General features: G+C 41.6%; 1 protein-coding gene across 1 annotated transcript in view; it reads left to right on the top strand.

Moving 5' to 3' along the window:
• Positions 1-26,228, top strand: part of FAT4 (FAT atypical cadherin 4) — a 170,229-nt gene that overhangs the window by 127,910 nt on the left and 16,091 nt on the right. Inside the window, exons 9-12 of the mRNA XM_066233479.1 lie at positions 38-4,387; positions 17,222-17,326; positions 21,586-21,893; positions 25,239-25,324. Of these exons, the coding sequence (XP_066089576.1) occupies positions 38-4,387; positions 17,222-17,326; positions 21,586-21,893; positions 25,239-25,324 (4,849 nt within the window). The remainder of the gene's footprint in view (positions 1-37; positions 4,388-17,221; positions 17,327-21,585; positions 21,894-25,238; positions 25,325-26,228) is intronic.

The following is a 26,228-nucleotide window of genomic DNA, read 5'->3' as shown; positions in this document are numbered from 1 at the left end:
TCCCTGTGGTTCTGACCACATGCTCCCTCTTTTCCAGGTGCCTTCATCTTTGCCGTCACCGTCACAGATGCTGACGTGGGGCCCAATGCTGAACTGCATTACTCTCTCTCCGGGAGGAATTCCGAGAAATTTCACATCGACCCATTGCGCGGAGCTATTATGGCGGCCAGACCGTTAAACGGGGCTTCCGAAGTGACGTTCTCTGTGCACGTGAAAGACGGTGGCTCCTTTCCGAAGACAGATTCGACGACGGTGACGGTGAGATTCGTGAACAAGGCCGACTTCCCCAAAGTCAGAGCCAAAGAGCAGACTTTTGTGTTTCCTGAAAACCAGCCGGTGGGCACCCCCATCACCACGGTCACGGGGTCCTCCCTGAGAGGAGAACCTCTGTCCTATTACATTGCAAGTGGGAACCTTGGCAGCACATTCCAGATCGATCAGTTAACAGGGCAGGTGTCCATTAGCCAGCCTCTGGATTTTGAAAAGATCCAAAAGCATGTGGTATGGATCGAGGCCAGAGATGGAGGTTTCCCTCCTTTCTCCTCGTATGAGAAACTCGACGTAACCGTGCTTGATGTCAACGATAACGCCCCGAGTTTTAAGGAAGATCCATTTGTATCTGAAATATTGGAAAACCTTTCCCCTCGAAAAATACTGACAGTCTCAGCCACAGACAAGGACAGTGGGCCCAACGGACAGTTAGATTATGAGATTGTTAACGGCAACCAAGAACACAGCTTCAGCATCCACCACGCCACCGGTGAAATTAGAAGCATTCGCCCTTTAGACAGGGAAAAAGTATCCCAGTATGTGCTTACCATAAAGTCCTCAGACAAAGGCTCTCCTTCTCAGAGCGCCTCGGTCAAAGTCATCATTCACATTTTAGATGAAAATGATAACGCCCCACGGTTCTCTCAAATATTTAGTGCCCACGTTTCTGAAAACTCCCCCTTAGGGTACACGGTGACGCGTGTCACCACGTCCGATGAAGACGTCGGTGTAAATGCTATCAGCAGGTATTCCATCCTGGACACGAGTCTTCCGTTTACCATTAATCCTAGCACCGGGGACATCGTCATCAGCAGGCCTTTGAACAGAGAAGACACAGACCGGTACCGAATCCGCGTTTCTGCGCACGATTCCGGGTGGACGGTAAGCACTGACGTCACAATATTTGTGGCAGATGTCAATGACAATGCTCCAAGGTTCAGCAGACCCTCCTATTACTCAGATTGCCCTGAACTTACTGAGATCGGCTCCCGAGTGACTCAGGTGTCTGCCACAGATCCCGATGAGGGGTCCAACGGACAAGTTTTTTATTTTATAAAATCTCAGTCCGAGTATTTCAGGATTAACGCCACCACGGGAGAGATTCTCAATAAACAGGTCTTAAGATACCAGAATGTCAGTGGCTTCAGTCACGTGAATATCAACAGGCACAGTTTTATAGTGACATCTTCCGATCGGGGTCACCCTTCCTTACTGAGCGAGACAACCGTGACCATCAACATAGTGGACAGTAATGACAATGCACCCCAATTTCTTAAAATGAAATATTTCACTCCCGTCACCAACACTGTGAAAGTGGGTACTCAGCTAATCCAGGTTACTGCAGTAGATGATAAAGATTTTGGATTGAACGCCGAGGTGGAGTATTTTGTTTCTAGTGAAAATCCTTTGGGGAAGTTTAAGTTGGACAACAAAACAGGGTGGATTTCCGTAGCATCTTCCCTCATTTCTGACTTGAATCAGAACTTCTTGATCACCATCATGGCAAAGGATAAAGGAAACCCTCCTCTTTCCTCCCAAGCAACTGTTCAAATCATTGTCACGGAGGAAAACTATCACACTCCCGAGTTCTCTCAAAGCCATATGACTGCCACCGTCCCTGAGAACCACCATGTTGGAGCCATTGTCAGAACGGTGTCTGCGAGAGACAGGGATGCTGCGATGAATGGCCTGATCAGGTACAGCATTTCTGCAGGAAATGAAGACGGCATTTTCGCCATCAACTGCTCCACGGGGGTCCTGACCCTTGCCAAAGCGCTCGATTATGAGCTGTGCCAGACACACGAGATGACTGTGAGTGCTACTGATGGAGGGTGGGTGGCCAGGACCGGTTACTGCAGTGTGACTGTCAACGTGCTCGATGTGAATGACAACTCCCCAATCTTCCTCCCCGAGGAATATTTCCCTACGGTTTTGGAAAACGCCCCAAGTGGGACCACAGTGATCCACCTCAATGCCACAGATGCCGACTCCGGAACCAACGCCATGATTGCATACACTGTCCAGTCATCGGACAGCGACCTCTTTGTCATTGACCCCAACAGGGGAGTCATCACCACGCAAGGCTTCTTAGATTTCGAAACCAAGCAGAGCTACCACCTCACGGTGAAGGCTTTCAACGTCCCTGATGAGGAAAAGTGCAGTTTTGCCATCGTGAACGTGCAGCTGCAGGGGACCAATGAGTACGTGCCTCGTTTTGTTTCCAAACTTTACTACTTTGAAGTCTCAGAAGCCGCTGCTCGAGGGACGGTGGTGGGAGAAGTGTTTGCCAGTGACCGGGATTTGGGCGCTGATGGGGAGGTCCACTATTTGATTTTTGGGAACAGTAGGAAGAAAGGTTTCCAGATCAATAAGAAGACTGGACAGATTTATGTCTCTGGACTTCTTGATAGAGAAAAAGAAGAAAGGGTCTCTTTGAAGGTCTTGGCCAAGAATTTTGGCAGCATTCGGGGTGCAGACATAGACGAGGTCACTGTCAATGTCACTGTTCTGGATGCCAATGACCCACCTATTTTCAGTCTCACCACCTACAGCGTTCAGATCAGCGAAGGGGTCCCGACGGGAACCCACGTGACCTTTGTCAGTGCCTTTGACTCCGACTCGGTCCCCAGCTGGAGCCGATTCTCTTACTTCATTGGATCGGGGAATGAAAACGGCGCCTTCTCCATCAACCCCCAGACAGGACAGATCACTGTCACCACGGAGTTAGATCGGGAGACTCTCCCCATCTACAATCTTACGGTTTTGGCTGTTGACTCGGGGACACCCTCCGCTACAGGAAGTGCCTCTTTGTTGGTCACCCTGGAAGATATCAATGACAACGGGCCCGTGCTGACCACCAGCGAAGGGGAAGTGATGGAGAACAAGCGCCCGGGGACTCTGGTGATGACCCTGCAGTCCACTGACCCAGACCTCCCGCCAAACCAAGGCCCCTTTACCTACTACCTGATGAGCACAGGCCCCGCCACCCATTACTTCAGTCTGAACACGGCCGGAGTCCTGAGCACCACCCGAGAGATGGACAGAGAGCAGATTGCAGACTTCTACCTGTCCGTGGTGACTAGGGACTCTGGTGTGCCTCAGATGTCTTCCACGGGGACTGTGCACGTCACCGTGCTGGACCAGAATGACAACCCTTCCCAGTCCCGGACGGTGGAGATATTTGTTAACTATTATGGCAATCTGTTTCCTGGTGGGATTTTGGGCTCTGTGAAGCCACAGGACCCGGATGTGCTGGACACGTTCCAATGCTCACTGACCTCGGGAGTGACCAGCCTCTTCAGTGTTCCAAGGGGCACCTGTGACCTGAGCTCCCAGCCACGGTCCACGGATGGTACATTTGACCTGACTGTCCTCAGCCACGATGGTGTGCACAGCGCCGTCACGAGCAATGTCCGCGTCTTCTTCGCTGGGTTTTCCAATGCCACGATCGACAGTAGCATCCTGCTGCGGATCGGGGTCCCCAGCGTGAGAGACTTCCTGACCGACCACTACCTCCACTTTCAGCGCGTGGCCAGCGCGCAGCTCACGGGCCTGGGCACTGCCGTGCAGCTCTATGGCGCCTATGAGGAGAACAATAGGACCTTCCTGCTGGCGGCCGTGCGGCGGGGCAGTAACCAGTATGTGAATCCCAGTGGCGTGGCCACCTTCTTTGAGAGCATCAAAGAGGTCCTCCTCCGGCAGAGCGGGGTCCAGGTGGAGTCAGTGGACCACAACGCCTGCGCGCCCAGCCCGTGCCAGCACGGAGGGACCTGCGTCCGGAGGCTGGCTGTCAGCCCCGTCATTCGGAGCCACCAGAGCATCCCGGTCATCATCGTGGCCAACGAGCCACTGACACCCTTCCTGTGCAGGTGTCTGCCGGGTTACGCTGGCAGCTGGTGTGAAGTGGACATCAATGAGTGCCTGCCATCCCCTTGCCACAACGGGGGGACCTGCCATAACTTAGTGGGAGGGTTCTCGTGCAGCTGTCCCGACGGCTTCACCGGCAGAGCCTGCGAGAGAGATGTCAACGAGTGCCTGCCCAGCCCTTGCAAGAATGGCGCTGTCTGCCAGAACTTCCCAGGAGGCTTCAACTGTGTGTGCAGAACGGGGTACACAGGTAGGGCTCTTCTCACACATGTGTACACATGTGCAGCTCCTTTCCCCATGTTAGGTTTGACAGAGAGGGATGGCTTCTGTCGTCTTTAAGTGATCTCCTATTTTAAAGAATGGGTATAACCATCGCAAATGCTTTCAGCACTTAGGCATGGCCAGATATTGTTCTAAGCACTTTATCTCAGTTTATTTTATACTGTTCACAAAAATTAGAGGATATTTCAAAATGAATATGAAGCAGTAAAAAAAGAAGCCTTTGATTATTTTTATTAACCAAGAACATCAGAAAAGCAAATGACAAGTCAAAGAAAGTTGTTTGATTATGCAAGTGAGATGCAAAACCAACTTTTATTTCATTGGTGAAAATGCACTATACAAAAGGCTGAAAGTACTAGAGTATCTTCACGTTCCCTGATCCTGTAATTTTTGTGAGCAGTTCTCATAAAAAAAAAAAAAACAACCCTACATAGAAGGGATAATTATTTTCCAGTGTTTACGGACACGGATGCTGAAGTAGCGAGAAGTCAAGTCAGTTTTCTAAGGTGACCCAGTGAAGTTGTTACAGAGTCAGAACAAAAATGAATTTCAGAGTTCCACCTTTTGAGAAGTCACGTCATCTTGCTGACCTCCAATTTCCCCATTGGCAAAATGGGAATAATTATACTTCCTTATCTCTTACAGTAGTTGTAGTGAGTAAAAATAACATTTGTAAAATACCTTGCACTGAATCCAGCCTTCACGCGGTAGCACTGACAATTAGTAGTGTCTGTAGCAGTGTCCCTGTAGGAGTGGCGGTGACAGAGGCAACCCACACCATTGCCTAGAGGACAGGAAACCTCAGTGGCACCAGGTAAGTGAGTCTGACCAGAGCTGTCGTCATAGGATCATGAATAATAGGGCTATCGACATGTTAGGAGTTCAGGATTTCTCAAAAATACTTTCTCACTTTCTTCCCCCCTCAGAAACAAAAGTGGATTCTTCTCCTGGGAATTTAGCGTGAAGGATGGTCCTTTGTCTCACTGTATTATTGAACATAGCAGATGCATTCACACTTAGATTCAGGGTGCGTTTACACTTAGTCCTAGCATGGAGCAAGTAGGAATGCATTTCCGTAGCAGTGGATGCAGGGAAAGTCCCACAGGCGTGAGCCAAGGCATCACACACTGATTTCTGCGTAACAGGCGCTGACTTCAAGATTGGTTGTAGAACTTGCCCTTCCATGACCTCGCTCTCGTTTGTTTCTTTCTTGTTTTATCTTATGTACGTTGCAAACGTTTCTAAAACTATGGGTTGAAAATGTTAGGAATGCCCTTCTTTTTTTTTTTTTCTTTTTTTTTTTTTTGTATTTTTCTGAAACTGGAAACGGGGAGGCAGTCAGACAGAATCCTGCATGCACCCGACCGGGGATCCACCCAGCACGCCCACCAGGGGGCAATGCTCTGCCCATCTGGGGAGTTGCTCTGTTGCTACCAGAGCCACTCTAGTGCCTGAGGCAAAGACCATGGAGCCATCCCCAGCGCCCGGGCCATCTTTGCTCCAGTGGAGCCTCAGCTGCGGGAGGGGAAGAGAGAGACAGAGAGGAAGGAGAGGGGGAAGGGTGGAGAAGCAGATGGGCACCTCTCCTGTGTGCCCTGGCCAGGAATCGAACCCGGGATCTCCTCACGCCAGGCCGACACTCCACCACTGAGCCAACTGGCCAGGGCCGGAATGCCCTTCTTTTCATTATGAAATACGAATAACATTTATCAGGTGGCTACCTAGGCACTGTTTAAAGCCCCTGGCCTTGGAGATATTATTCAATCGGTTATTCATTTCTTTCTTCTCACAACTCTGTCTTATTCCCAAAGCTCAGAAAAACAAAAACGGGTCTTAGTGGGATGAAAAGAGATGAAGTAACCTGTCTGTGGCGTGGCACAGAGATGGTCCAGCTGAGCTTTGACCGTGAGCTTGTGTCAGACCCTCTGCTTCTTGCACGCATGCCACACTTCCTCACACTGCCTCACACTTCCCCCTGCACAGGCTGGGGGGCCTGGTGGCAAGTCCTGGATATATTGCAAGAATATTCTGTGCTGTTTTCTACTGGGTCCTCAACAAAAAGCCTGTGAGATCATGTATGAGTCAGAGACTGCTCGGGAGCTGAGATTACCTCAGCATTTTCAGGTAGGAGGGTACGGAATACAAAGGAAGAGCTTCCAGAATCTTCAAACTGTCCCAGAGCGAAGTTCGGGAAAATCCGCAGACAGAATCCAAACCCGAGCCTGGCTGGGAGGGAGTCTGGAAAAGGTAGTTTTCCACCTTCCAGCCCCTTCCATACAGCAGGCAGGAATGGTGCTGAGTGTCAACACATGGTAGCTGGCTTAGAAAGATACTGCTATTTATAATCTTAGTTTATGTTGTGGAAAACTGAGCCTACCCTGGTGACTCTCAGGTAACCTGCCAAACACTACCTCATCGGCTCTTTCTGTCCTGAACGTGCGTTGAAGTTATACGTCGGTTTTACGTGCTGGCCCTCCTCGAGCTGATGTTAGCTTCCTTTGCACAGTTAGAAATAATCCAGATGATCAAGAATCTTGTAAACACACATAAAATTGAATGATGACTATGAATCTTACATTAAAAAAATCATGTAATTCATTGTTCCAAATTCTGTACGCCTCAGAACCAGCAGATGATTAAAGTCTGATAGCTTTATTTGTTTGTTTTACAGGAAACAGTATAACAAAAAAAGCCTTGTGACAGACTGTTAATCCACACACTATATTAGGAATGTATCGTTTTAATATCTGTATCTGGTTAAGGTTCTTTGCAAAGGTATTGCGAGTTCCTCTTCCCAGCTGGTCTTTACCAGGTAACCTGACCCAGGATAATGGAGCCTGGGAACCAAAGTGTCTTAAAGAGCCAATCAGAGCTAAGAAGCCATAAGAAAATAGTCATGCTTAAGCATATGTGTGCCTCAGAGAATGAACTTTTTAAAATACTTGTTCTAGCTAAGTTTGACATCTGTTAAGATTAACCAAGTCCCAGGGCCTAAATGAAGCCTATGTATATTCAAATGCTTTTGGATCATCAGAATTATTTCAAAGCACCTATGTTTTTATACTCCATTTACTTCTGTGAACATTCACCTACATTTTGTTTTCAATGATTATTAAAGTCTGTAGCATTTGGAATAGGAGCTGTGAGATTTCCTGAACTTTCTTCTTAAAATAAAGCTCAACCATTACCCCCATCACACAGACACACACACACACACACACACACACACTCACATACACACACTCTGACCCAAACACACTCAGACACACATTCAAAGACATACACACATACACTTACACACACAGACACACACCACTGCATAGGTCATGTGAAGTTTGAAATTCTGCCAAAGATGATAAGTGAGTGCTTTATGTCTGACCTGATGCCGATCAGGAGACTTGACCCTAAGAATCCCACAGGGAATGATTACGTGGTAGCTGAATGGGGTTTGTGGGAAATTTCCTGTAAGGATGAAAGTATGAAAACTCAAAAGTATGGAACAACAACAGAAATAAATGCAGGGATACAGTTATTATATTGACACCAGTTTATGATATATTGTGGTGTGTGTGTGTGTGTGTTTTAAAGATTATTTCCAAATTTGTGACCATAGGGTCACATAATAAATACAGAATGAATACTTTTTTTAATGAATAAGTAGTTTAGAGGGAACTAATTTGTTTGTAGTGCTTGTGTTTCTGATACCCCCCTCCCTCCACTCTTTTTAGTTACTAGAAAAAGAACCAAGAGAAAGTTGGGAAAAAAAACCCAGCAGGGCCTTCATATTCAGTTATAATCATTTAATGTGCCATTATTAAGAAAATTCCCCTATAATTTAATTTTTGTATCGCTAAATGGAGCTTTGCTTAGTTAGAGTCTAGGGAATTAGAAGAGATGAATACCTTTTAATATAGCCTTCTAGGTTACATGAGAAATGAGTTTCCAGATCTTCACGCAAAGTGTGATAGTACCAGACATTTTATCAGTCTTCACTATGCCTGAATACTAAAATCAAAAGAAAATGTCTTTCCCAGGATCCGTACCTCAAAGTGCAGGGGATCCTGGAGAAAAACAGCAGCTGAGAATCACTACCGACCCAGAGGGTCTTTTCCTGGACAAATGAAACGTTCTCACCTGGAGCAGAACGCTCGTGAGATAGCATGGTTCTCCCCAGAACGCGCCCTGCCTCTCATCCTCCTGCGCTGGGTTTTACTGTCTGCAGCACATCCCGTGGAGAAGTCTGCTGTGGGCGGGGGTGGGGGGGACGGTTTCTAACACAGCAGGTAGACAGAGCTTCGTTCTGGGTCCGGGTCTCCCATTTGAGCATGGACTCTTCCCCTCTCCCCTCTCCCCTCTTCCTTCTTCCATTCAGGCTCGCACATCTGGAGGCGTTTTCACTGTGGTATTAGCCAGTCCTGACATTTCAGGGGAGGATGAGATTTTTCCATTCATCACTCTTATGTCATTTGACAGTATAAATAGGATATTTTTTCCAGATCTATACAGTGAGATACAGGTTGTGCACAGTAACCTCACTGTGAAACTTGCTGCACACGTGCACTCATGGAGATGGGAGTAATAACTGAGAGCCGTTCTCTTAAAATCACAGCAGTCCAACAGAATGTTGTCAATGACCATGTGACTGGGAAACCATTGTGATACAAAGTGAAGATTTCTGGGAGATATACAAGAGGGGTAGATAGCCTAAAAAGGGGAGTCAAAGGCTCAACTCTTGTTTTGATTTTATTTCCAAGAGGGGGATTAGATAGTTTACCTTAAGGCAGGGGTCGGGAACCTATGGCTTGCGAGCCAGATGTGGCTCTTTTGATGGCTGCGTCTAGCTCGCAGACAAATCTTTAATAAAAAAAAATAATAACGTTAAAAATATAAAACATTCTCATGTATTACAATCCATTCATTTTCTACCCCTCATGTTCATGGTTGCGGGTGGCTGGAGCCAATCACAGCTGTCCTCTGGGACAACACCAAGTTTTTATTGGATAATGCATAACGTACACGGGTCGTTGTGAGGTCAGGAAGTAAACTTCCTTCCTTTTAATCAGGTAGTCAGCTAGCTAATTGCAGAAACCTTTTTGATGAAGAAGATGGCTAAAAGAAAAAAAAAGATGAGGAGTATCGTACTTTTCAGCAGGAATGGACAGAGGAATTTGCCTTTGTGGAGAGAGCAGGTTCTCCAGTGTGTCTAATATGCAATGATAAAATTGCATCAATGAAACAGTCAAATATAACACGGCACTTCGACACACGCCATACTACATTTGCATCAAAATATCCAGTGGGGGACAGCAGGAAGAAAGCATGTCAAGAGGTACTGTGCAGAGTGCAAGCTAGTCAGCAACAACTCCATGTTTAGACCCAACAAGGTGACTGGAATTCGGCTAGCTCTGCTGGTGCTTTAGCAATTGTGAGAAACGGAAAGCCATTCACAGATGGGGAGTATGCCAAAACATTCATGCTTGATGTTGCCATTGAAATTTTTGATGAATTTTTGGATAAAGACAAGATAATCAAATGAAAAAAAGACATGCCTCTGTCGGCAAGAACTGTTCACGATCGTACCATCATGATGGCAAATCAAATTGAGGCAACACAAGTGAAGGACATAAATGCAGCACCATTCTTTTCTCTCACTTTGGATGAGTCAACACACATAAGCCATTTATCCCAGTTCAGCATGATTGCAAGGTATGCTGTCCACACTACATGAGGAAAGTCTTGCTGTTTTGCCTATGAAAGAGACAACAAGAAGGGAGGATTTATTCAAGTCTTTCACTAGTTCACTAAAGAAAAAAATCTACCGATGTATAAACTTATTTTAGTGTGTACTGATGGTGCTCCGTGCATGGTGGGGAAAAACAGAGGATTCGTAGCGCTTCTTCATGGACATGAGAAGAGACCCACCCTAAGTTTTCACTGCATCCTACATCAGGAGGCGCTTTGTGCTTAGATGTGTGGCGAGCAACTTGGTGAGGTGATGTCGCTGGTCATTCGAGTGTCAACTTTATTGTTGCCTAAGCTTTAAATGATCACCAGTTTAAAACACTGCTGGATAAAGTTGGGAATAATTATCCTGGTCTGCTTCTGCACAGCAATGTGCGTTGACTGTCAAGAGGGAAGGTGCTCAGCCATTTCGCGGCTTGTCTGAATGAAATCCGGACTTCTCTTGAAATGAAAAACATCGAGCATCCTGAGTTAGCTAACACTGAGTGGCTCCTGAAGTTCTACTATCTCGTGGACATGACTGAACATCTGAAGCAGCTCAATGTGAAAATGCAAGATGTTGGAAATACAGTCTTATCTCTTCAACAAGCAGTGTTTGCATTTGAAAACAAATAGGAACTATTCATCGCAGACATTGAAACAGGTCATTTACTACACTTTGAAAAACTGGGAAAGTTTAAAGATGCATGCACAGCAAGTGACCCTGCTCAACATCTTGATCTCCAGCAGCTAGCAGGCTTCACATCTAATCTCCTGCAGTCATTCAAAGTGCACTTTGGAGAATTTCATGAGTGCATTTGTCTTTTTAAGTTCATCACCTATCCACATGAGTGTGCAGTGAACAGTGCTGACCTGAGTTACATCCCCGGTGTCTCCGTCAGAGATTTTAAGCTACAAGCTGCTGACCTGAAGGCCTCAGACATGTGGGTGAATAAGTTCAAGTCACTGAATGAAGATTTGAAAAGACTTGCACAACAGCAAGCAGAATTGGCGAGCAAACAAAAGTGGGGAGAAATGAAAAAAATTCAACCCACGGACCAGCTGATTGTCAAAACTTGGAACACGCTTCTCATCACATACCACACACTGCAGCATGTGAGTATTGTTGTACTGACAGTGTTTGGCTCTATGTATGCATGTGAGCAGTCTTTCTCACATCTAAAGAATGTTAAGACCAATCTATGATCATATTTAACGGATGGAAGTCTCAACGCCTGCATGAAGCTCAACCTCACCACGTATCAACCAGACTACAAAGCCATCAGCAAAACCATGCAGCACTAGAAGTCGCATTAATGGTAAGAAGTACTTTATTCATCATTGGTTAGGAACAGCATAACAACGTTATTAAAAAGAATTCAGAGACTTATTGTACTTTAAAAGTGTTGGCCTTACATAAAATGCACATATTTACTTGTATTTAGTGTTAAACATATTGTATGGCTCTCATGGAATTACATTTTAAAATATGTGGCGTCCATGGCTCTCTCAGCCAAAAAGGTTCCTGACTACTGCCTTAATTGATACATTAACCTGTTGAAGCATTAAAAACAGGTTTCTAGTAGCTTAAAAGCTTCTTATTCCTGCAGAAAATAAGTACGTGTTTGTAAGCTTTTAATGGAGAGTACTTGTGTCCTTATATAGAATCACCAGTAGTTCTCATTGAGATTGTATTTGTGCATGTTTTCAAATACAGAGAGAGCAGATCTCTTCTGTTTTGCGTTTATCACTAGCAGCCCTTACCAAACATATTTTTGCTTTGTTTTGATATAAAAATATAATTGATCAGGATATTGAAGTGAACTATCTTCCTAGAGCATTTGACCATAAGAGGAGACATTTATACACAGTGTGAAAAAACAGCCACTTTCTGCTAAAATAATTAAAAGCTTATAAGCATAAATATTCAGAATAAAGCACATCTATGTATTATGAAATTATATTTTAAATAAAATTAATTTAGATATGAATAGGCTTTGGTATACATAATCTCCCTTTTCTATGTATAATTGTAGGAAATGCAAAAATACTTGTGGTGACCGATTACATGCATGTATTTTATTTATGTGTCTACAATATTAAAACCTTTGTGCACAATAGGATATCAGAAATCATGTCCTCACAGGACGGCCAAACTTAATAGGTTAGAATAAATTTAGCTTAGCTCTACGTAACCTAATATTAAAATATGCTATCAGAACAAGCATAAATATATTAGAAACACGAGTATCCATCCTGTTGAAAAGACCATAGGTGATCACAGCAGATTCAATGTGTGTCCATACTTCCTCACACCTACCCCTGAACACGAGGGCACAGGCTGTTTCTTCAGTAAGCACCCTGTGACCTTGGAGTTTCGGTGGATACTCTAGCATCCTATTGTGCATTCCTTTTCATTGTCAAAATTCCTATTCTCATGGGCTCCAAGCTTACACATCCGGAAGCAAGGAGTTTCTAACTATGATATGTATAACAACACAGTTAGTAATTGATGGAAGTCAAAGCAGTGAGATCAGTGTCTTCTTCTAAACAGCTGCTCTGATAGTTAACAAATCTTAATAGAAAAAAAGGGCTTCTGGACCCCAGGAGACAGGGATGTCTTTCTTTGGGTATGCCCTACCAGTCTCTTTCGAGCCTCAAGGTACTGACAAATATTGTGAACCGATTGGCAGCAGTAATTAAGTTAATGATCCAGGATTTTGTTTAATTATGCTTCAACACATCAACTTCTTTTTACCAGAAGCATGTTAGATTAATTCAAACTGCTGCCTTCCCTGATAATCACAGTGCCATTAGCACTAGAATTAAAGCAGATGACGTGTGCAGAACAGTACCAAATTTTCTGTTGACTTCAAATTGGGTAATTGAGCATGCATGAATGTTCCAATCCTGAGAAACAGGCATGTGTGAGCTTCCTTTGGGTTCAAAGTAAAATTATGATATCTTTTCCTCACATAAAAAAATGTCCTTTGAATAATAATTTAAATTGCAATATTAAGTTTTCAAACTGTATCTTTGATTCAATTTCTAACATGGCAACCACAGTGTCACCATAATAAAAAATGACTAAATTTAAGAAAAAAGATACTAATTAAATGGAGTATTCAAACTAAATTTTTGAAAGGTAAATAATTTACCTACTCTAAACCTTACAAATAAGACTATTTTTTCCCCAAACTTAACAATAAACTCATTTGACTCCTACTGAAGTCATTTCTTAAATTTTTGATAACTATCTACCAAGGAAAAATAAGAAAATGAAATACCTTTAAATTCAAAGCTTAAATGAAAAGTTGATTTTTTTTTTTTTTTTTTTTTTTACAGAGACAGAGAGGGAGTCAGAGAGAGGGATAGACAGGGACAGACAGACAGGAACGGAGAGATGAGAAGCATCAACCATTAGTTTTTCTTTGCGCATTGCAACACCTCAATTGTTCATTGATTGCGTTCTCGAGTAACCCCTTGCTCGAGCCAGCGACCTTGGGCTCAAGCTGGTGAGCTTTTGCTCAAACCAGATGAGGACTCGCTCAGGCTGGAGACCTTGGGGTCTCGAACCTGGGTCTTCCGCATCCCAGTCCGACGCTCTATCCACTGCGCCACCGCCCGGTCAGGCGAAAAGTTGAATTTTTTTCACTCTTACAATGTCTGTTTATATTGTTGTATACTCAGAGAATTCGATGCTATTGAGAATTTATTTTAACTTTAATAGAAATTCATCCTCAAACTAACATTTTCTTAGATTATATCTTCTGATATTTCCAAATCGCTGTATGTTTTATACAGAGTATTTCTGGGTTTAGTGGGTTTCTCTCCACTCCTCACTTTGCATTAACTGTACTAGCCTCGGACATCTGTGTAAAATCTCATTTCATAAGGAGTAAATAAGACAATTTATATAAATCCTCCCCTAACCTTACATTTCTTTTGTTCTTGCTTTTGTTGTTTAAATTAACATTTCCAAAGTTAGTCTTTTCAAACAGGATTCAGGAATAACATAGTGGAGATTTATAAGATTAGTGACCTGGGTTTTTATATTTGTATTTTTTCTTGGGGAACACGTTTTCCCTACATTTGAGCAAAGTGTAATGACGGTGCCCCTGAAGTGGTCACCCGCTGTCCCCCCATTTCCAGTTTTCACAAAGTGACATCTTTGATTTTGTAATGCACTACTAGGTTTTTCACAATATAAAGGTTATACTGACCATGCCTGTAAAGTATATAAATCTACGTACACTGCTCGCAAACATCAGGGGATATGTTATAGCTTCATATTCATTTTGAAATATCTCCTAATGTTTGTGAGCAGTATATTTAATACATGGTACTTTTGACACAACTCTAAAAGAATGTTTAAAAAAAGGAATATGAAACATTACATAGTCCAGTAGCACATTGGGCAATCATATACGCTCTTACAGTGGAAACAAAATGGTAGTTGTGACTTTCCTTGTAGCAAATAAATAATCAAAAGTATAGCCAATAGGTCCTATTTATTTATTCTATACGGGGTAAAACCAGTATTCTATTAGGAAAAAAAAAATCCCCTTTAGAATGACCTGTCTCAGATCCAGTGGGAGAACACCACAGGAGAGAGTTCTGCAGTGACACACATCTCTGCGTGTGATAGTTTGCGGAAGCGTAGGGGACGTCCTGCCTGCCCCCCCCAGGGCAGCACATTACTACAGTACTTTCAACATCACTGCTGCACTTCTATCTTGGTAACTTGTTTATTTTCATTACTTCCCCTTTGAATAGGAAAGTATTCTGAAATTGTTAGTGTTCTGCCTTGTAAGGAGATTCCCAATTTTATTTATGAAGGAAAAAATGTTGTGTTTCTGACCCCATCATGTAGAGGAACATGTTGGTTAGCCATTTCATGAGGTCTGACTCACACTTGTAACTTCAAACCAGACCAGTTGTGGCTACATAATCAAGCAACAGAAATAGAACGAAATTAAACAGAAACGTTGACTCTGTTTTAAGCAGTTATGATGATGGAAATGGATTATCGATGCTCAGCATTTATGTCTAATTGTGCATATAAAACTTAACTTGTTTTCATGAGACCTTTAATCAAAGTGTTAGTGCAGTCAAGCTGGGAAGTAGAAAATAGTTTTACAGAAACAAACTCTGTTTAATTAAATAAGTGATTAAACCCTCCCGTCAACAAATGGAAATCAAGAACTCAACATCACATTGCTTCTTAAAATCAGAAAACAAGAAATTCTTCTAATAATTACATGTAGTATACCTCTAATTATAGTGATATGTAATCTATCAGATAGTAATTTAGTAATATTAAAACACATTTAAGTTGCCTGACCATTTGGTGGCACAGTGGATAGATGGTTGGACTGGGATGAGGAGGACGCAGGTTTGAGACCCCGAGGTCGCCAGCTTGAGCGCGGGGTTTGAGCAAAGCTCACCAGCTTGGACCCAAGGTCACTGGCTAGAGCAAGGGGTTACTTGGTCTGCTGAAAGCCCCCGGTCAAAGCACGTATGAGAAAGTGATCAATGAACAATTAAAGTGCCACAACGAAAAACTGATGATTGATGCTTCTCATCTCTCTCTGTTCCTGTCTGTCCCTATCTATCCCTCTCTCTGACTCTCCCTCTGTTTCTGTAAAAAACAAACAAGAAAACACATTTAAGTTTACATAGGAAAAGAATTCCACCACCACTTCAAAAAAAAAAACAAATGGGTCTGGCCTTACACTTTTAAATTTTGCCTACCAAGAGATCTAACTATCAGGTCATAACTTTGTGGAACTTAGCCATGAGAGCAGACCTACATTGGTCTGTGCTATAGTTTCATCATTTCTTTGGTAAGTTATTAGCCCACAGGACCTCTCCTTCTTCATCTGTGAATGTAAATGTTTCCTGGTGAGTGTGTCATTTGCCCCTATGAAAATGGGAACACCATGTTAAGACACTTGTCCACTTCCTGGACTGCAATATCCCCATCTGCTTGCCTCACGGGTTCATAATAGACACTCGGTCAAAATTAGCTGATTCAACCTAACAAAATGATGCATGAGTAAAGTCTTTACACACTGAAAAAAAATATGCTGGTTAGGTATTACTGATTTTGAACAAAGACAGAGTATTCACTATCTGTAGTCGAGAATGAATCTTGATAAATACTTGAAAATATATTGGATGTGTTTTCTTAATGTCCCATTCTGCTTTACAACAGGTAGTGTGCATTAAGTTGTTAAAGGATATTTCTTGAGAGTGAAAGAATTGTAGTTTGACAAATAAGCTAAATAAGATTGATAATTTTTTTTTTTTGTATTTTTCTGAAGTGAGAAGCAGGGAGGCAGGCAGGCAGACAGACATGTGCCTGACCGGGATCCACCTGGCATGCCCACCAGGTGGCAATGCTCTGCCCATCTGGAGCGTTGCAATTGGAACCATTCTAGCACCTGAGGTGGAGGCCATGGAGCCATCCTCAGCGCCTGGGCCAACTTTGCTCCAGTGGAGCCTTGGCTGCAGGAGGGGAAGAGAGAGACAGGAGAGGGGGAGGGGTGGAGAAGCAGATGGGCACTTCTCCTGTGTGCCCTGGCCGGGAATCGAACCCAGGACATCCACACGCCAGGCCAACACTCTACTACTGAACCAATCAGCCAAGGCCAAAATTTATAACTTTTAACAAATCGGAGTCAAGGAAATCTCTACAGGGAAAATTATCTTGTGAAAGTTTCACCTCTCCAATGATAAATTGTGAACATGTAGCAGCACTGACAAGAGAAAAATAATTTAGTGTAAACATCTAAATACATTCACCATTTGTGATTTTTCTGAGAATAGTGGTTCCTTTCAAGATATGTATGTAAATTATTTCCTAAATAGTATAATGCCTATCTTTATACTAGGACCACGAAATAACGTTTTGAACTCTGAGATAATATTCCAGTTTCCTTGTGTCCAGTAAGATGGTCTCATTTATTTATTTTTCTTCAGGATATAATCTCTCAGGAGAGAGTTCTGTATATGGTTATGCAGTGGTGGTGCTAATACATTTATGTGTGTGATTTTTAATGAGTTTGATGCTTTTCAGGGAAAATGTGTGAATCTTCAGTCAATTATTGTGAATGCAATCCTTGCTTCCATGGCGGTTCGTGCCAAAGCGGTGTGGAGTCCTACTATTGCCACTGCCCGTTCGGTGAGTACAGTGCTGCTGGCTGCGTGAAATACTGCGCTCATTTGACTCACAGTCTCGCAGTCGGTTTCACTGTGGTCCTGACTGGTTAAGACAATATTACATATTTTGCACAGGAGGTTTTGGCAAAACAAAATCTCAAAGGTTTAATATTCATAAAAGTTGATTATGGAAATCCCATGGACTCTATTGCTTTGATCATTATTAGAAAAATAATCAACTGAAGACAATTGGATTGGATGGTGTGTTCTCAGGACATTCGCCCTCCGATCCTTATGGACGCTGTCTCCTTTCACCTGGTGCCTGTCAAAGCAAAGGTCTCTCAGGCACTATTGGACATCACTCTCTATTTCAAATCTTTAAAAATAATCAGCCAAAAGGATTTTTGTTTGGTTTTGCTTCTGTTTTTATTTTTTTATATTAATGCAACCACTGGTGTTAGAAGGATTTAGTAACTAACCACACAGTTTTCACAAGCTTTTTGTAGATAGGAACAACATAAGTAATCAAAATTTAGGTTAATATGTTATTTTGAGGAAAAACGTTGTTATAATTTTTTGTAGGTACACACACACACACACACACACACTTACCACAGTGAAATGCACTAAAAGAGTCCTTTCATGTGTCATTCAAATGTTGCCCAGTACTGAGACAGCCAAGGACTCTGAGGAAAGCGTTGGAGGAAGCTTTCATTTTAACTTGGTTTGTCTCGTAGGTTCATGATCATTCCATTAATTTAAAAGGCCACCTTACCCCAACCACAGTATTCACCTCCAGGTGTCCTATGTTAGCTTAAGGACCCTCCATACACAAGAAAAGAGGGTCTTTTTTGGTCTTTCCTGGGACATATTACTGTGGACTGAAAAGTGAATCTTAATGTATTGTAGAGAATAGAATTTAAAAATAATCTGAGATTTCTAGTAACAAGTACTGTATAATGCACTGTTAATGCATTTTCATATAAGTCCATGACTCTATCTAGTTTGGGTTTGATAAAGCACATCAATAGAATGATAGAGTAAAACAGAATATAAAAATATCTCATTGTGAGCCATGCAGTTTTAGCAATGGTTCTGAGGCCCAGACATTGAGGGTTTTGTCTTTTTAAAAAGCTGAAAACAAAACAACTATTCCAAGATGATATAGCGACTAGAAAACTTTATTTTTAGTCCAATAGGACATTCATAGTATTCCTCCTTTTTAAAAATTTCTTTGATATTCTTACCAACAGTGCTCATGAAACAGAGAAGGTAGATCAAGGTCAGAATAACCACAACTTTCGATCTCCTCAAACGTCTTTCTTTCTGTGATATCTTATAATCCCAGAGGGTGTTGCTTTCTGCATGTAACCACAATCAGGTTTCACAGTTTAACTTGTGTTTTGGAATACAAGATAAGGGGATTGGAGTGGAAAGTGGAAAAATGATTTCAAGCGACTGAACAAAGGTTGTTTACATTGTTAGAGATTCCTTTGCATTCCAATTGCAAATATGAGGATTTAAGATAATTGATACTAAATTGGAAAAGGTGTGGCCAGTGTGTCGCTGATCAGGAAGTCATCGCCTGCTGGGTAGAAGTCTTTAGGGGTCCTCACCCTACAAGAGATCCCAGGAAAAGGGGACTGGCACAGCCTTGTAAATTAAAATAGAAATGGATCGTACGTGGCTGGCAGTACAAACTTCTCTCCCTGTTCCTAACAGTGGCGAAAACAAAAAAAGAAACTGTTTAAACTTACTATCAGACAGCAACAAAAGCACGCATAAAACAAACTAAAAGGCCTTGAAACAGTAATACATGCTTTGAGACAGATAGAATTAAAAGGAAAAAGTATTTTGCTTTTCAAGTTGAAAAGGAAGCAGAAAATGTAAATAGCAGATGGAGGTAGTTATACCTGTATCCTGTAAAACAGCATTTTAACCATAATTTTGAAGAGGGAAAAATGTTGAACTGTTTTTACATTCTCAACAGTGAAAGATTTGTTTGAATTTAAAAAAAAAATAGATTTTTTTTTTTATTTACTCAGAGGATGGAAGGCAGAAAGATAGGCTCCTGATTGGTATCCACCCCCACTAGGGGGCAATGCTCTGCCCATCTGGGGCCATTGCTCCGTTGCTCCAACTGAGCTTTTCTTAGCGCCAGAGGTAGAGGCCATGGAGCCATCCTCACTGCCCAGGGCCAACTCTCTCCAATCAAGCCATGGCTGCAGGAGGGGAAGAGAGAGAGAGAGAGAGAGAGAGAGAGAGAGAGAGAGAGAGAGAGAGAGAGAAAGAGAGAGAGAGAGAGAGAGAGAGAGAGAAAGGAGAGGGGGACGTGTGGAGAAGCAGATGGTCGCTTCTCCTGTGTGCCCTGACCTGGAATAGAACCCAGAATATTCACATGCTGGGCTGATGCTCTACCATTGAGCCAATTGGCCAGAGCCAAGATTTTTTTTAAAGATTATATTTTATGAAAAAAAAAAAGGCTTAAGACTTTTATAAAGAGAACCTGTATAATTAAAGCTTCATATATATGTAAATATGTGTAACTTCCTATATATATGCACATACAAAATATCCCTTATTAGAGTAATTTTAATAAGTGCTCTTGACTTTTATGTAGGTTTATTTTGTGGCATTTTATTTGGAAGGCAGTTTTGAAATCCTCATTAAATTCTATTATTATATTTCAAAAACAGAAATTTACCTTTCTCTAAAAACAATAACAGGACTTCTTAAAAGAAACATTTCACAAAAAATGTTTTTATGTTTGAAAATACAGTATTAATTTTATTACAAATGTAGAACATCTTTCCAGGACCTATATACTGTCTACATATATGAATATACAATTTTAAGGTCAGTTTATAGATTTATTAAAATTTATCAGAAGAAACCTGGGAAAACATATAGTAAAGACTTTGCTTTAATGATCTATTTCATTTGTATGCTTTATCTTTGATTTTTCTTTAACTCTGGTTACTCCTGTATATATGATATATATAATAAATAATATGAATAAATGTAAAAATTTTATTGTATATGGATATAAATTATAAATATATCATAAAACAAACACTATATGATAGCTATGATATACTTATGATAAAAGTAAACTATAATATATAACATATAATTATAATAATCCCTTTGCCTTTTCTTTAACTTCAGTTGATGATTAAAAATGAATTATATTATATATAGTTCTATTCATCTGCAAAGAATATTATCTCAGCCTTCACAGAAAAAGATAATAGACCCGCTTTTATGGCAGCTACTAGGCTGTTTTAATTGAAAGAACATTTGGATACAGAATGTGGAGCAGCAAAACAACGAGACAATTAGTATATCTGGCCTCAGAGGTTGGCTCTGGATGCCATAGCTCTGTGGCCTTGGACGAGTCATAAATATTCTGTAAAATGATGGCATTGGTCCCTTCTGGCCGAGCAGCTCCTTGACTCTAAATGTAATGTGTTTATAAGATATATGCAACCAAAATGAAGGAATGAAACCTTTGCAAGTTAGTAAGAATCATGATGTATTGGCATGGGTTAATTTTCCAGTCATTTGCTACCGTCTACTAGTATTTGTGGGGAAAGAATTTTGGCACAGCAGTACAATGTCAATAAAACTCATTTTTCAAGTTTGAAAAAGAACCAGCACAAACAAATGGGAATGTTGGATTTTGGAAAAACAAGCCATTTCCAAGTAGCCTGGTATAAATCATACCCAAAGTGGGTATGCAACAAGAAAGAGATAAAAACTAAGACAGTTATTTCCCCCAAAACAGTGATTCCTTTCCTAATTTTGTGACCCTTGAAAATACCACAAGTACAGAGACTGATTGTTTTTAGGTCAAAACAAAATTCACCATGCTTAATTGAATTAAAATTGTTTTTAAGAATTATATATTCTGAAGGAAGTATCTTGGTTGAAAATTACAGCATTTTAAAAAGATTGACCAACTGATCTTGAAAGTTTCCCTGGAAGGAAGTCTTTTCAGATATACTTCATTCCACTAATTCTAATTTTTAGAAATGAAGTCTATACTTGATATATTCCCTAATTGGCCAAGGAAAGACAGTTAAACCAATTTATCATCTCAGTTATATGTTTTAAAGATGGTCAATTCATTCTATTTTAATTTAATTTAGATCACATCCTTTGGAAGGTTATAAATGCTATGTGACTCATTTCTGTAACTTAAAAATATCTTAATCAAAGTCATTTAACAAAACTTTACTGGAATTGAATGTGTCAATTTGTCAATCTTCCCATCTCCAGGTGTCTTTGGGAAACACTGCGAGTTGAATAGTTACGGATTTGAGGAGTTATCATACATGGAATTTCCCAGCTTGGACCCCAATAACAACTATATTTATGTCAAATTTGCAACGATTAAAAGTTATGCTTTACTGCTCTACAACTATGACAACCAGACGGGGGACCGGGCTGAGTTTCTGGCCCTTGAAATTGCTGAAGAAAGACTCCGATTCTCTTACAATTTAGGCAGTGGGACTTACAAACTCACCACCATGAAGAAGGTGTCAGATGGACACTTTCACACAGTGATTGCCCGGAGAGCAGGAATGGTAAGGCAAAGTGATTTCCTGATGCTAACAGGTGACCCTTGCTGGGGTAGGTACGTCCCACCTCACCTCGGTTCTCAGAGCCTATGTGAGGGAACTATATAGCTCAGATGGTGTCTGCGCACTGTCAAGTAGAACAGATGATGTTGCTTGATAACCTTAGGTCTCTGTAAACTTCATGGACATTAGCTTCTGTCACACAAGGGCTTGGGAGTGAGAGAGAGAACTAAGGAGAAGGTACTATGAGGTGTGCCCAAAGAGACAGAGAAAGAATTCTTTCAGGCTGTTTGCAATACGTGGTCATAGTCATCGGGTTTTGAATAATACTAAACTTGGGGGGAAAAAAACACCTTTGTCATTGTTGCTTCAGTCAGAGGAAAATGCCTCCCTGTTTCAGAAAACATCCAGAGTGAGGTCCCTACTGGGTTTTGAGTCTCTTTTCTACAGTTCAAAAGGATTTTGTTAGAAATTGGCAAATCATTAACTTCTAAGCTTTAAATCATTTCATAGATGGGTTAGAACTTCTCAATTTACAGCGGCGCTGCTAGACCAGTTCAGCATGAAAGGAGGTGCGTTTAACTCTAAAGATTAAGTTGCATGAACTACTAATCAAATAAAACTTTCCCTCAGGTATCTTTGTTCTTTGATTGTATCACCAAATGTTTAGAAAATAAGAAAAATATATTAAATATTAAGTTTGACTGAAATATGATACAATTATCTAATTCGGGTGTTTTTTTTTCCTAGTTGAGGCATTCATAAATATCCATGTAATACTCCCAAGTTTATTACTGTTTCATGGTTCTCTAGGATGGATGAATAATTTGCATGAAATACAAGAGAGAGATGTATTAATAGTTTCTTTTAGAAATAAATCAAATAGCCCTGGCAGGTTGGCTCAGCGGTAGAGCGTCGGCCTAGCGTGCGGAGGACCCGGGTTCGATTCCTGGCCAGGGCACATAGGAGAAGCGCCCATTTGCTTCTCCACCCCTCCGCCGCGCTTTCCTCTCTGTCTCTCTCTTCCCCTCCCACAGCCAAGGCTCCATTGGAGCAAAGATGGCCCGGGCGCTGGGCATGGCTCTGTGGCCTCTGCCTCAGGCGCTAGAGTGGCTCTGGTCGCAATATGGCGACGCCCAGGATGGGCAGAGCATCGCCCCCTGGGGGGCAGAGCACCGCCCCTGGTGGGCGTGCCGGGTGGATCCCGGTCGGGCGCATGCGGGAGTCTGTCTGACTGTCTCTCCCTGTTTCCAGCTTCAGAAAAATGAAAAAAATAAAATAAAATAAAAATAGAAATAAATCAAATAGTCTACATAAGCAATGTAAATTGTATCAGGAAACCCTAATACTGCCTTTGAGATTGAATATCAATTTTATGGGTCACTGGAAAAATTATTAATTATTGAAAGAGTTAATTAACTGGGACATAAAAAGTCTTGACATAGAATTGGAAGTGTGAATGTTTTCTAAAGAAGTTAATGTTTGTTACGATTTCTTTGAGAAGGTAGCAAGAAAAAAAATTTACATGGCTTGTGAGAGGTTATTGTATGGTGCTTATATATGTTATAATAATTAACTTATAGAGATAATATCTGAAGCAACGTAACTATACATTGACCCTATTCATTATATCTGAAATGTAAGGTATTTAACTTCTAGAAATCTCCCATCTAAATATACATTTTAAGGAAATTCCTCAAAATCATATACAATATTGATTTTAAAAGTGGGTTATTAAGGAAATGAATAATTTCTATACATAATGAAAGTGACCTGATTCAGGAAGACGGAAAACCAGATACTACATACTTTTGCATGTAAATAAGAAGTGATGTCTGTCAACTTGTTTGACTTCCCCTGCTGTTTCTTACACTTGCTCTGCTCTAATTAAAATTAACTTCAAATGACAACCATTCTTATAAATTAATACTTGCGAGATACAATTGGCCCTTGAACAACACAGGTTTGAACAGCATGGGTCCACTTATACATGGATTTTTTTTCAATAAATACCTGTTCTGTTTAGATCCAGGATCAGGAGGCTGAGTACTCCGGGGGCTGACAGTACTCACTGGTCTATGCCTTTTTATTAGGGAGTACCCACATATTTTGGTATCCACAGGGGCTCCTAAATTAACCCCCCACAGATAATGAGGGATAACTTAAGTTTTGGGGAGTCAAAAGTTTAAACTCATGGGTACAGCACCCCCTGCATTGTTCAATGGTCAACTGTATTTGTATTTCTGCTCTACAGAAGGACAAAGCTGCATTAGTCCTGTTCTCTGGTGCTCAAATCAATTTAAGTAGAGCTTTTGTTGTTTGCATTGGGAGAAACCCTCAGTCCTCCAGGATCTGGGGTTCTGCCTCTTCCTGTGACTTGCTGACCATGTCTGAAATGCCACACCCTGAATATCATCCTTATAATTTCACCAGATACAGTATGCAAAGTTTTGTCATTTCCAGAACTTAATGCAGCTTGGGCAGCAAAGGAGGGTCATCACACCTTCCCTGAGGAGCCAGAATAACATAGCTAAGCAACAAGCTCGGTCTTAAACGGGACTACAGACAGTCCCACTGGTCACTGCTCCATTTAGAGAGCCCCGACTTCTGTCATATTCTTGGGGCTTGTGACTATGACTTGATTACTTTATTGATCACGTGGAGTATTCATATGGTCTACTAGACAGAAGAAGGCTTTGGTCTTGGGGTAATTCATCCCATAGGATGCAAAAACACTTACTGTTAGTTGTGATTTAAGTGTTATTGGGGAGTTTTCACTGTAGAGCAATATATAATAATGCACTCTGATTATACATAGATATGCTGTAATGTGCTCTTTAGAAATAATGATTCTTATAAATGAAAAGAGCATCTAATTTATTTCTTTACACATCTCAGATTTTATCTTTAACGTAAGGACTGCAATCTTCATAGGTCTCTTTAATAGTATTCACATGGCACTTTCAAAATCTTTCTTGTATAGATGCATGAAATGCATATTAATGGAAGAAGACTTTTGAAAATCAGAAAGCTATTTTTTTTTATTTATCAGACTAGCTGGATAGTAGAATAAATAGACTTACTACAATGTAACCCAAGAAGCTGCCTCAGATCTACTATAGAATATTCTGAGACGTTAATGGCAATTTGATCTTTCATCTATAGAACAAAGAGGCTTTTTCAAAGCACCTTTCTACCCCTTAGATGTACTTCTTTCACAATTTTAGTTGTACATATAGCAAAGAAATTACGTGTCCATCATTTACTGTTGTAATTTTCCCTACTGAATCGAGATGGTATCACGCTTTGGAAAATCACATCCACTGAGCGCGTTCTCCTCTTGCTGTTCAGGCGGCTTCCTTAACCGTTGACTCCTGTTCCGAGAACCAAGAGCCAGGATACTGCACCGTCAGCAACGTGGCCATTTCAGATGACTGGTAAGTACAACTGTCATTTGCTCTGTACCATTAAGTGATGTCACAAAGGAAACGGTACATTTGAAAGTCATTGTAGTATGCTCAGTAGTACAGAAAAAAACATTTAAGATACTTCATCCCCTACAAAGGGAGTTTCTGTACTATAAAATGAAAAAGTTAATAATTAGTGTACAAAATGTGTTTATTTAAAAATAAAAAAGGCATGACCCAAAGTGGTAGCGCTGAGGATACAGCTACAGGAAGGAACAGAGGACACAGCCTGGACTCCGAGACTCTCCGTTGAATAGTTGCATGTCAGTTGTGTTCTGCAGGGTTAGCCCCTTCTAAACCTGTTCCCTGAATGTCGTAGGTGACAATCAAGGACGGAGATCATTCACCTCGGACTGGAGCATAGTGTTACCTCATCTAAAACATAAGTGCTTTTAGTAGCAACAGTACCAATCAGAAAGATAAATCGTGACCCATTATCCACTGCATTCCTGATCATCTCTGTAGCGAAGGAGGAACGTGATCTGACCTTCATAGCGGAGTGGTCACTCCTCCTAACACACATGTTGTATCTCCTTCCTTAATGATGTGCTCTTGCCCATTCTGCATTGTTGTGCACAACCCATTTGTCTCCCTGACCGGATGGTTTCCATAAGTTTTATTTATTTTATTTTTATTTTTATTTTTTTGTATTTTTCTGAAGTTGGAAACGGGGAGGCAGTCAGACAGACTCCCGCATGCGCCCAACCGGGATCCACCCGGCATGCCCACCAGGGGTCGATGCTCTGCCCATCTGGGTCATTGCTCTGTCGCAACCAGAGCCATTCTAGCGCCTGAGGCAGAAGCCATGGAGCCATCCTCAGTGCCGGGGCCAACTTTGCTCCAATGGAGCCCTGGCTGCAGGAGGGGAAGAGAG

Source organism: Saccopteryx bilineata, chromosome 1 (assembly GCF_036850765.1).
Source record: "Saccopteryx bilineata isolate mSacBil1 chromosome 1, mSacBil1_pri_phased_curated, whole genome shotgun sequence".
Taxonomy (NCBI): Eukaryota; Metazoa; Chordata; class Mammalia; order Chiroptera; family Emballonuridae; genus Saccopteryx; species Saccopteryx bilineata.
Note: the sequence above shows the minus strand (reverse complement) of the source record. Positions and strands in the feature narration are given on the sequence as shown.